The sequence below is a fragment of the Dendrobates tinctorius genome, unplaced genomic scaffold (genome assembly GCF_039654945.1).
Source record: "Dendrobates tinctorius isolate UK_male_01 unplaced genomic scaffold, ASM3965494v1 ptg000011l, whole genome shotgun sequence".
Lineage (NCBI taxonomy): Eukaryota > Metazoa > Chordata > Amphibia > Anura > Dendrobatidae > Dendrobates > Dendrobates tinctorius.
The window spans coordinates 30,749,216-30,761,769 of record NW_027361679.1 but is presented as its reverse complement, the minus strand read 5'-3'; the positions used below and the strand labels follow the sequence as shown (position 1 = coordinate 30,761,769).

Here is a 12,554-nt window from a genome sequence, read left to right as displayed (position 1 = left end):
GCGTTGGCCGCGGGTACCTCGGAGGCAGGGGCTATCGGAAGAGGAACACCAGGATGTCTGCCAAAAACAATGAAGAACAGAGACTTGGCTGAGGACTCGCCAGCATGGTTGTTATAAGCAAACTCTGCCCAGGGGAGTAAGTCGACCCAATCGTTTTGGTGGGCGCTGGAGAAATGACGTAGGTACTCCGTCAATGTCTGGTTGGTACGCTCTACCTGTCCGTTGGACTGTGGATGGTAGGCTGAGGAGAAGTCGAGGGAAACGTTCATGAGCTTGCAAAGTGAACGCCAGAACTTGGAGGTAAACTGAACCCCTCAGAGACAATGCGTTGAGGCAGTCCATGGAGTCTGAAGATTTGGTGAATGAAAACTTTGGCCAGCTCCGGCGCCGAGGGAAGACTGGGCAGAGGGACGAAGTGGGCCATCTTGGAAAAACAATCCACCACCACCAAAATGACTGTGCAGCCCGAAGAGCAGGGTAGGTCGGTGATGAAATCCATGGCGATGTTTTCCCAAGGAACCGCAGGAACGGGCAACGGAAGCAATAAGCCAGACGGAGGTCTTCGTGGCACTTTGTTTTTAGCACAGGATGGACAAGAAGCCACAAAGTCGAGTGCATCTTGGCGAAGCGTGGGCCACCAGTAGTGACGCGTGATAAGACCAAGGGTCTTCTTAGTTCTGGCATGGCCAGCCAGTTTGGAGGAGTGCACCCATAGGAGGACCTTTCGCTTGAGGTTCTCATGCACAAGTGTCTTGCCTGGAGGAGGAGTAAGCCAGTTCACTGTAGCCACTGTGATGATCCTAGTGGGATCAATGATATGCGAAGGTTCCTCCGTTGTTTCATGTGGCTGGAAGACCCTGGACAGGGCGTCGGCTTTGGTATTCTTGTTGCCAGGATGGAAACGGAGCTCGAAGTCAAATCCGGTGAAAAATAAGGACCATCTGGCCTGACGAGGGTTGAGTCTCTGGGCAGACTGGAGATAGGCCAGATTCTTGTGGTCCAAGAAGATGACAAAGGGATGAACAGCTCCTTCCAGGAGGTGACGCTATTCCTCCAAGGCCAACTTGATGGCCAGGAGTTCCCGGTCGCCGATCGAGTAGCTACACTCGGATGGAGAGAAGGCCTTCGAGAAGAAGCCACAAGGATGCAGGTGACCGGAGGCGGTTCTCTGAGACAATACTGCCCCGGCACCTGTCGAGGAAGCGTCCACCTCGAGTACAAAAGGTCGATTGCTCTCAGGGTGATGCAGGACCGGAGCCGTGGAGAAAGCCCGTTTTAGGGTCAGAAAGGCCTCTTCCGCCTCAGGAGTCCAATCTTTGGGGGTAGTCCCCTTATGGGTGAGAGCAGAAATAGGTCTTGTGATCACGGAGAAGTGGAAGACAAATTGCCGGTAATAATTGGCGAATCCGAGAAATCATTGTATCGCCTTTACTCCGACGGGGCGAGGCCATTTGAGAATGGCAGACAACTTCTCGGGGTCCATCCTTAGACCAGCGTCGGAGATAATGTATCCCAGAAACGGCAGAGAGGTCTGTTCGAAGAGACATTTCTCGATCTTCGCATACAGGTGGTTCTCCTGAAGATGCTGTAGCACCAGGCGGACACTCTTTCTGTGGGACGAGAGGTCCGGCGAGAAGACGAGGATGTCGTCTAAGTACATGACCACACAGGAGTACAAGAGATCCCAGAAGATCTCATTTGATGAACTCTTGAAACACCGCTGGAGCATTGCAGAGACCAAAGGGCATGACCAGGTACTCGTAATGGCCGTCTCGAGTGTTGAAAGCGGTCTTCCACTCATCACCTGCATGGATACAGACCAGATTATAGGCTCCCCTGAGGTCCAGCTTGGAGAAGACCCGAGCCCCTCTGAGACGGTCAAACAGCTCCGGGATGTTTGGAAGAGGGTACCTGTTCTTGATGGTAATTTCATTCAAGCCCCTATAGTCAATGCAAGGCCATAGAGTTCATTCCTTCTTTTTGACAAAGAAGAACCCGGCTCCCGCGGGTGAAGACCATTTCCGTGTAAAGCCTTTGGCGAGGTTCTCTCGGATGTACTCGGACATGGCGGTGGTCTCTGCGGGAGACAGGGGGTAGATTCTGACCCTTGGAGGGGTTGAACCGGGAACAAGTTCAATTGGGCAGTCAAATGGCCGGTGTGGAGGAAGGACCTCCGCTTTCTTCTTATCAAAAACATCGGCATAGGAGCTGTAGGCTGGAGGAAGACCCAGAAGGTCTGGAGGTGACCGAGGAGCGGCCGCCAGGCAGACAGAAGTCAGACAGCAGGCTTGGCATGGGTGCCCCCAGTGGAGTATCTCCCCAGAAGACCAGTCGAGAACAGGCTGATGAGTCCTTAACCATGGAAGACCGAGTAGAATGGCGTGAGAGAGCTTAGGCAAAACGTAAAAGGCTATCTTCTCTCTGTGTAAGGCCCCAACTTGCAACTCCACTTCTTCAGTGTCCAAGGTGACGGTCACCTGTAGCGGTTTGCTATCCACTGTGGCAATCTGGATAGGGTTAGATAGAGTAACCACGGGAATTTGGTATTTGTCCACCTCTTCAGGTCGAATGAAGTTACCTGCCGAGCCCAAATCCAAGTAGGCCACCTCGGACCCACGTCTCTCCCCTGAAACCAAAAGCACAGAAATTGTAAGCGGTTGAGAGGGATCATCATCACCTAGGGAGGCCTCTCTTACCTGACCTAGGTGGAGTAGTCTCCCTGTCTCTTAGGACAGGAGCGGACATAGTGTGATGAATCACCGCAATAGAGGCACAAACCTTGTGCCCGCCTCTCTCTCTGACGCAACTCGGCCAACTTTAGGCGATCTATCTGCATGTATTCGACCCAGGGGGAAGGAGAGGACCCGGCCGAATGGGGACTGGCAGAGCGAGTCAAAAGGGAATCTGACCCGGTGGACCTCCTGTCTCTCGCTGACTCCCGAGCGTGCTCCTGGAAGCGCAGGTCAATGCGGGTAGCTAGCAAGATAAGGTCCTCTAATGTAGACGGGGTATCTCGACCTGCGAGTTCGTCTTTTAATTTGCCTGAAAGACCTCGCCAGAATGCCCCTACCAAAGCCGTTATTCCAGCCGAGCTCGGACGAGATAAAGCGAATAGCGTACTGTCCGACCGTGAAAGAACCCTGATGTAAGTTAAAGAGTGACTCAGTGAGAGAGGCTAGCCGGCCAGGTTCATCGAAGACTCTGCGAAAAGTATCCAGGAAAACCGGGAGACTCGAGACTACAGGGTCCTCATGTTCCCAGAGAGGATTCACCCAAGACAGGGCCTCTCCCTCCAGATGGGACATGATGAAGGCCACCTTGGCCCTGTCTGAGGGATATTGCTGTGGCAACCATTCAAAGTGGAGGCTACACTGATTTAAGAACCCGGAGGCCGGCTGCGACGTGGGAGTGGAGGCCGGCTGTGGCGTGGGAGCGGAGGCCGGGTGAGTATGACGGAGCGGTGTAACATGCATCTTAAAAACATCTCCAAAATTTGACCTTTTCTCACCTTTCAAACAGCTAAAACTCTACTGTCGCTCTTATTCACTCTTGTCTAGACTACTGCAACACTCTTCTGATCAGTCTCCCCCTTTCTAAACTTTCTTATCTCCAGTCCATCCTGAATGTGGCTGCTTGGGTTGTATTTCTGTCCAGCCACTTCACCAAAGCCTCCACCTTGTGTCAGTCATTACACTGGTTACCCATTCAATGCAGAATACAATATAAGCTCATATCTCTCACCCACAAAGCCCTCCGCAGTTCTGCACCACCGTATATCTCCTCACTCATCCCAGTCTATCGCCCTACACGTTTCCTCCATTCTGAAACTGACCTAAGACTGACATCCTCCATAATTTGAACCTTGCACCTCCGTCCCCAAGATTTCTCCCGTGCTGCGTCAGTTTTCTGGAAAGCACTACCCCAAATGATCCGACTGTTACCTACCCCCATGTTTTATGTGTGCTTTAAAAACACATCTCTTTAATTGAAAAAATCTTGAACTGTGCACAATTGTCATGTAAGTTATAGAAAAGTAATTGAAAATTATTCAACAGAGGTAGAGATCTTATAAGAAGATAAGCATATGAATGAAAAATCACATACATGCTATACACAGCATTTCAGAAGAGAAATGTAACAATTCTTGTTTTTTTTATTCACTTTCCAGCCCTCCAAGAACTCCCATACGACTTGTGCCTCAAATTAGAATAGAGCTGGAACCAGACGAAGACCCTTATTTCTGGAGAAGCCGGGGAATTGAGACAACATTGTGAAACAATAAACCACTTCCTTTATCTTTTTGGACTTTTGCTAGCCAAAAATTAAATCTACTACGCTCCATTGACTTTTAATGCTTGACGGGATAGCATTCTGTAAATGACTTTTGCTGGATAAAGTGCTTCCACTGTGACATATACATCCCGGCTAGTATACCAACCAGTCATATCATATAATATGTCATTTTTTGCCTTTTTGACTGTATATTCCAGGACTGGATGGAAAAGAAATGTGTGATGAACTGTCTCTTTTTCACGCAGGATTTTCTGTCTTGATAAAAAGCAACTATGCAATATAATATAGAGCACTAGATACGTACGCATATATATGACACATATGCTAATGTTTTTTTCTTAAAAATCTAGAACCATAATATTAACCGAAGTAATTCTTTATTGGTACTTGACTGATGAGGTATTGATTATAAAGAACCAATTGCCATAAGGTAATACATATGCATATTGTTATGCATTTTACGCTATGAAAACGCTAAAGAGTATTTAATATTCTAGCTTTTGTCTTTAAATTATGGGGCCTAACCTTCAACTTATATATTGTTAATTTTTTAAAAAACTTTTTTTAATGACTGTAAAAAAAAAATGATTTTTTTTTCCTGCAGCAGGAAACCTATAGTGATAAGTCGTAGGTCTACCTCTCATTTGTAGAAACTGGCTTTTCTGTATTAATGTCTTGTATAAAATTTGATTTATATGATAATAACAATATTCATTCTATAGGGCTCGATGAAATCTTAGCATTTTTGTACTCGTTTTAAACTGATCAATGAAGTCATTTCAGAGGTAGAAGACAATTATTTTTTTTTTAATGAGGCAAGGGTTAACTTATAATCCATTATTTTAAGTGGTGTGAAAAGTATTTATAAGTATATAGGCAATAATTAATCATAGTGACTGGTAACAGGGATCAATAAGCAACTTGACATGCTGGTTGTTTTAAAGAAGAAACCATTAATGATGGCATTGACTCGTAAAGTGAAGCTCCACAATGCGTTATTATACCTATATGGTAAGCCTGTGAAAAGTTTTACCTCTTTGTCACATATCCTTATTGCTTAATTTTGCTGCTTTGACTTATTTTTGGTCATTTTATAAAAAAAAAAAACATTGTTTCTGCCTGGAAACCATCAAGATGCTTGTTAGCTGCTAGTGATGGGCGAGTAGCATAATTGCTCGAGTCTCCCCGAGCATGCTCAGGTGATCTCCGAGTATTTTGGCGTGCTCGGAGATTTATTTTTTGCCGTCTCAGCTGCATGATTTGTGACTTGTAGACAGGCTGAATACATGTGAAGATTCCCTAACAAACAGGTATTCCACACATGTATTCAGCCTGTCTAGCAGTCGCAAATCATGCAGCTGAGGTGACGAAAACTAAATATCAGAGAACACCAAAATATTTGGAGATCACCCAAGCAACGAGTATACTCACTCATCACTATTAGCTGCATGCAGGCAAAATGTTCTCTTAAAGAGGATTTCCCATTGCAAACTTTATGACATTGATAGGTGAGTTTTTAGATTGCCATGGGGTTAGGTAACCTGGAGTTACTAATCATCACAACCTTAACCTTCAGAGGTAACCCTAAAAAGGCGCTAAAAGTAAATAGCCATAATGCATTACCATAAAGTTATGTTGATGGTTTCCCAGCAGCAACATTTTTTTTACATAGGACATAATAAAAAATCAAGTAAATAATAATAAAACAGCAGCAAGAAAAGGCAATATAGGTTTTCTCCAAATTTGCTGCTGACAGTTTCCTGTTTCTATTAATATTGTTGGAGTTTCACTTTAACATAAACTTTAACTAATTACAAAAATTATCAAATCTATGTGTGTGAAATAGAAAATGACATTGCTTTCGTATGCAACTGGCACAAAAGTAAGAATTAAACAATGTGCCATGTGCCTATCAAGTTTTCTTTTCTTTAACAAAGGAAGGAACAAAGCAGACAGATACTGCCATTGACATTCCATGCCCTATACTAAGCTGCCTCCTGCTCACAGTAAATAGTTTACGATCGATTATAATGCATAGGCAAAATACCTGGTGTTCTTCTTTTTCTTCCTATTGGCGTGGTTCCACAGATTCCCAGTCTCTTCATCATTTCTGTAAAATGACAGCCGGCTTTTCAGACTACTACTTTACTTTGGTAGTCTGAGACACACCCCTGCTTGATAAAGATCTTCGGATCGAAATGTCGCCATAGAAGGCAGAATAAATGTGACTTCTTTTTTTCACTGACCATTGAGACGCCATCTCCTTTGTTTTTTGACACCCCTTATCCATTCAAGAATAGTGGAAGGTGTCATGCTATCCTATGCACACTTTGGCTAGACAGTCCAAGATAGAAACCCATATCTAGACTGATCCATTCAGGAATATGGAGGATGGTGTCATACCGTCCCATGCACAATGTGCTTTGGTAGTCTGAGGCGCACCCCCTGCTAGACACTTATCCATTCAAGGACAGCAGAAGGTGTCATGCTATCCAGGGCACACTTTGCTTTTACAGTCCGAGACACAACCCCTGATCTAAACTGATCCATTCAGAAATATGGAGGATTGTGTCATACTGTCCCATGCACAATTTTTTTTGGTAGTCTGAGACACACCTACTGCTCTATTAGTGTAGAACAAAGAAAAAACAAGGAGGAAGCGATCAAACAAATCCGATATAGTATAACATTACAAAACTTTATTTTACTCATACATCAAAAAAACAGGTACATGGAGGAGAAAATTGGGATAGAAAACGGCACTCCTGTAATTGCTGCTCAAGTAGGATCCTACCAATCATACTGATGAAGTTCAATTTGACCGAATCATTTATTACTCATATGGATTGCCTTCAATAAACATTAATAAAAACTGTTTATTCTTCATAGTCTTCTGGAGTACCAAGTTATCCATCCTACACCCCCTGCTCCAAAAATATCAATTCAAGAATAAGAAGGGTGCCATGGAATCCTATGCACACTTTGCTTTTACAGTCCAAGACACCCTGCTGTAGACTGATCCATTCAAGAACATGGAGAATGGTGTCATACTATCCTATGCACAATTTGCTTTGGTAGTCTGAGACACACCCCACTGCTCTAGACTTATCAGTTCATGACTGGGGGGCGGGGCGTACTGCTATCCTATACACACTTTTCTTTTGTAGTCTGAGATACTCTTCCCTAATTATGGCTGATATAAAAAAAAAGCAGGGGGGCAAAGTCTCAGAATAGGAAAGCACAGTATCTATGTATTAGTATAAAAGACTAGTCGCAATTTTGCATAAATGAAGAATGGACAGGGAATCAAAGGAACCTCACCAGAAATGGTAGTCTGTGATTTATTTTTATTGCATAGACATAGTCATGCTTCCTCTTCCCATGCTTGGCGCTACTCTGCACCACTGCCCCGATCTTTCTTGACAGACTGCAGCAGTGATGTCATGGCTATAGTGCATGTAATTGCTGCAGCCAATCACTGAGTTCAGCAGTGAGACAAATGTGGACAAAACAAGCTTCTCAAACCAGTTATTACAGTGTGTGCTGTGGTCATGATGTCATCACTACAGCTTGTCAGCAAAGACTGGGGGCCGCAGCAGAGAGGCAGCACTAGACCTTGGAAACAAGCGTGTATCTGTGTTTGATATTCTTTACATTTACAACATTATGGGATAATAAAAGTTAATCCTATATAAGCCATTTAAAAGGAGGACACCAAGTATGTAATTATGAATAAGTCCATATATTGCAACATTTTTATTGTGTACCTTTACATAATAGTCCACTATGGAGACCTTTAATGATTTTATTTTGACTGATACAATACTGTTATTTGCATTTCTCCCATTATAAGGTCTAATAATCTGTTGATAAACCTACATGTTGCGGGGAATTATGGAATTGTCTCTGCTTAAGTTCCTTACTATCATCATTAAAGTGGCTCCAAATGAAGTTACATTTTAATTTTCACATCAATACGCAGGCTTAGAATCACATATTTAAAATATAGTATACAATTTGCCTACCATTGCATAAAGTTCCAATTATAAAAAATTAGTAGGCGACTGGTTTCCTAAGCAATAACGGTCTGAAACTGTAGCAATGAGACTTCTCACAATTATCTTGACATCCATTGTAGGCGGTCACTGAACATTGGGCTGTCCAAAGTGGATAACTCCTTTTAAGTGGTAAGTTATATATTTACCATGTAGGGTTATACCCTGTTTGCCAGATGAGATATGAGCTACAGATATTCAAGCACTAACAGTAAGGCTATGTGCCCATGTTGCAGAAATGCTGCAGAATTGTCCACAGCATTTCCGCAACTCCTTGCCGTGGGTAAAACGCATGCGGAATTCACTTGGCGTTTTTCCACAAAATACAAGCGTTATGCAAGCATTTTTAGCTTGCGGAATTCAAGCGCTTTTCCAAGCGATTTGAAGCATCTCTTGGAAAAGTGATTGACAAGTTGGTCACACTTGTCAGGCATAGTGCTTGACAAGTGTGACCACCTTTTTACTATTGATGCTGCCTATGCAGCATCAATAGTAAAAGATAGGTTTTTAAAAATAATAAAAAAAAATAAAAAATATGGATATACTCATCTTCTGTCGGTCCCCGATCCCCTCAGCGGCGTTCCCGGTCCGTTCCGTTCCCAGGCGTGCTTTACGAGAATGACAATCGTGATGTCACGCGACTGCGACGTCACAAAGATCATTTTGTCGCAAAGCACGCCTGGGAAGCACTGCTGAGGACCGGGAGGACTCCAGGGGCTGACAGAGGGCAAGTATATCCATATTTTTTATTTTAATTCTATTTTTAACAGGAATATGGTACCCAGGGTATGGAGGAGAGTCTCCTCTCCTCCAGACCCAGGGTACCATCCGCACATTTTAACTAGCATTTTTATGTGTTTTTTAAACGTTGCCGTGGCGGCCTTGGCGCTGCGGAAACGCTTTAAAAACGCAACGTGGGCACATAGCCTAACAGTATAAAAGTCCATCTAGGTTTTTATTGCCAAAGTAAAAAACAAATCAGTTCTGGCTCATGTCTCTATTTCTAGATCACACACATAACATAGGCACACTGACAGATTTTCTATTATTTTATTACTAAGTCTTCCAATTGCAAAGCATTTAATTGTACTTGAATTGCATTAACTGCTGATTTTTATTGTATGTCTTATTTTAAAACTGAAAAGCAATGTGAGCTGTGTGGTGTTAACATTTCTAGCTATGGGACAAAGCTTTTCTGTACTGCATATCTTTCCTGTATTGGTTTCAAAGGATAACTTACTGAAAGTTACGTAAAAGCCTCTTTGCTGTGCATTACAGATGTGACAGACCCATCATAGGGAATATAATCACCACCAAGTGAATTCCCACAGTTTCAGTGGCTTGAATAGATGTTACGATGTGAATATTAATATATATGACCCACAAATGGTCCCCATGACAATCTCTAAATTCCCATGTAGTATTTATGTAGTCTAAATTGGATGATATTTGACCATAGAAATAAAGTCATGAACAAGTCGGTCACATTTCAATGTGAAAAAGTAAACTTGCCTTTAGGTAAAGCTTTGGGTGGTCTTTTCTAACTTCTTGACCATTCTTAATGTCTATATATGGTAGTTTTATTTTTATTATAAATACTGGAAAGTGATTATTTTTATGCTGCCTTCATCTCCTAAATTGCCTAAAAATGCACAATTCTTTAGTGACCTACTTAGCACAAATCTTTAAGGGAATCTGCCAGCAGCATAATGCACAGGCAACAAGCCTGAATCCAAGGATGTGTCATTTGCTCAGTAGTTTGCTATAGTTTCAATACAATCAGTGGTTTATCAGCAGGAGATTATCACTGCAGGACTTGGTGTCACATGCCAGGTAGTCCAAATATTCTGTCAAACCTTGCCCCCACTATTGATTGGCAGCTTTCTGACAATGTACAGTGTACATAGGAAGCTGCCAATCAGGGATGTGGATGGGGTTATACAGAGATCAGCATTCTGACCACTGCTGTATGTACAGCAAAGAAAATAGGGATTCTATCAAAACTGCACCAAACAGTCCAGTAAGTGATACATTGCTGGAATCAGGTTCTCTGTCCTATATCATGCAGCTCCCAGATTACATAGCAAAAACCTGCTGACAGATTTCCTTTAAAGTGAACCCTATGAGCAAATTAGTGTTATGGATGTAATCATGCTCAAGGTGGGATCAGCAATTTTGTCTTTTTTTTCACTAGAGGCGTTACATAATCTTGATAAGATATAATAAAAATCACTATTTTACTTTCTAGTTCTTGGGTTATCTTCCTCTATCACATTACAAATACCATGTGAGCTTGTCAAATATTAGGTGAGCCTTCCCAAATAGTTGCCACCACTGTGACTGAAGTTTTTTTCAGAGAACCTTCTTTTTCTTGGCTTGAAACCAAATTCGTTTTAGCTGGTCCTTAAAAAACACTTTCTAGGTACACTTAAGGAGGCCAGACGCTGGCTTATCGAAAGAATGCTGCACATGAGACATACACTTTATGGTTGATGTTTTTGAGAAGCTTTTTTATACTGTCCCATATGTTCACTTCTGATCTAGTGTTAACACACCTCTTAATTTATAGCCATAAATTTGGCTAATGTTTGTAGCAATTGTATTATTTTGGGAGATGACGAGCGGGAAAGGTTAAAAGGACTGAGCTGCATTTTCCTACACCTTGTATATTGTCTGCACGTCTTTTGTTAGACATGTCAGATTTTGTATGAAATGAGATTTGATCAAACACAGAGCAGATGAAGAAAGCAGCAGAGACTAGTGATTTTTTTTCCAGTAACAAGGAGCATTAATTATGATGACAATATAGTATTTTACAATTTTATGAAGCTTTCTATTGTGACTTTTATGGAATCAAGAAAATGAAGAAATTTAGCATTTATATTTTTCAAAATTAAATGTATATTGAAAATAAATTAACTTTATGCATCGCTGCGTATTGGTCCTTTTGTTCTTTTGTTTGTATTCAAATTATTTAGAGGGCGTTATCCATTACTTGAACAACTCCTTTTTAAATGTTGTAGTCCCCCATGTAAAATAGATAACCTTATACTCACTTCCAGCACCGGTACCATTCCAGTGATGTCCGAGCTGGGTCTCCTGACACCCGTGTGACATTATTATGCCGTGTCAACACTGCAGCCTATTGGGCTCCAGTGCTCCCACTTCCCCCAGATATCTGATGGAAGTGTGAGCGTATCAACAGGCACTGATTGTCTGCAGCGCTCACATGGCATAACAATGTCGTACAAGCGCTAGGAGACTAGGTGTCAACATTTCTGTAATGGCTTTGGTGCTAGCAGTGAGTATAAGGCTTTTTTATTTTACACAGTGAACTATAGCATTTAAGAGAGGGGAGTCAAAGTACTGGACCAAACATCTTAACCCCTTTACCCCCGAGGGTGGTTTGCATGTTAATGGCCAGGCCAATTTTTACAATTCTGACCACTGTCCCTTTATGAGGTAATAACTCGGGAAAGCTTCCTTGTATCCCGGTGATTCTGACATTGTTGTCTCATGACATATTGTACTTCATGTTAGTGGTAAAATTTCTTTAATATGACTTGCATTTATTTGTGAAAAAAATGGAAATTTGGTTAAAATTTTGAAAATTTTGCAATTTTCCAACTTTGAATTTTCATGCCCTTAAATCACAGAGATATGGCACACAAAATTCTTAATATGTAACATTTCCCACAAGTCTACTTTACATCAGAGCACAATTTTGGAACCAATTTTTTTTTGTTAGGGGGTTATAAGGTTAAAAGTTGAACAGCGATTTCTCATTTTTACAACACCATTTTTTTTTTAGGGAGTACATCACATTTGAAGTCACTTTGAGAGGTGTATAGGATAGAAAATACCCAAAAGTGACACCATTCTAAAAACTGCACCCCTCAAGGTGCTCGACAGCACATTTCAGAAGTTAATTAACCCTTCAGGTGCTTCAGAAGAATTTTTGGAATGTTTAAGAAAAAATGAAAATTTAACTTTTTTCACAAAAAATTTACTTCAGATCCCAATTTTTTTATTTTACAAAGGGTAAGAGGAGAAATTGGACCCCAAAAGATGGTGTGCAATTTGTCCTGAGTACGCTGATACCCTGATACCCATATTTGCGGGTAAACCACTGTTTGGGTGCATGGCAGAGCTCAAAAGGAAGGAGCGCCGTTTGACTTTTTCAACCCAAAATTGGCTGGAATTGAG

The 12,554-nt window shown here is 42.1% G+C and overlaps 1 protein-coding gene across 5 annotated transcripts in view; it reads left to right on the top strand.

Moving 5' to 3' along the window:
* Window positions 1-11,276, top strand: part of SLC4A4 (solute carrier family 4 member 4) — a 395,294-nt gene extending 384,018 nt beyond the window's left edge. For all 5 annotated transcript variants that reach the window (XM_073590565.1, XM_073590581.1, XM_073590547.1 and 2 more), the window contains one exon: window positions 4,169-11,276. In XM_073590565.1, the coding sequence (XP_073446666.1) occupies window positions 4,169-4,274 (106 nt within the window). In that variant the 3' untranslated portion in view covers window positions 4,275-11,276. The remainder of the gene's footprint in view (window positions 1-4,168) is intronic.
* Window positions 11,277-12,554: the final 1,278 nt, after the last annotated feature.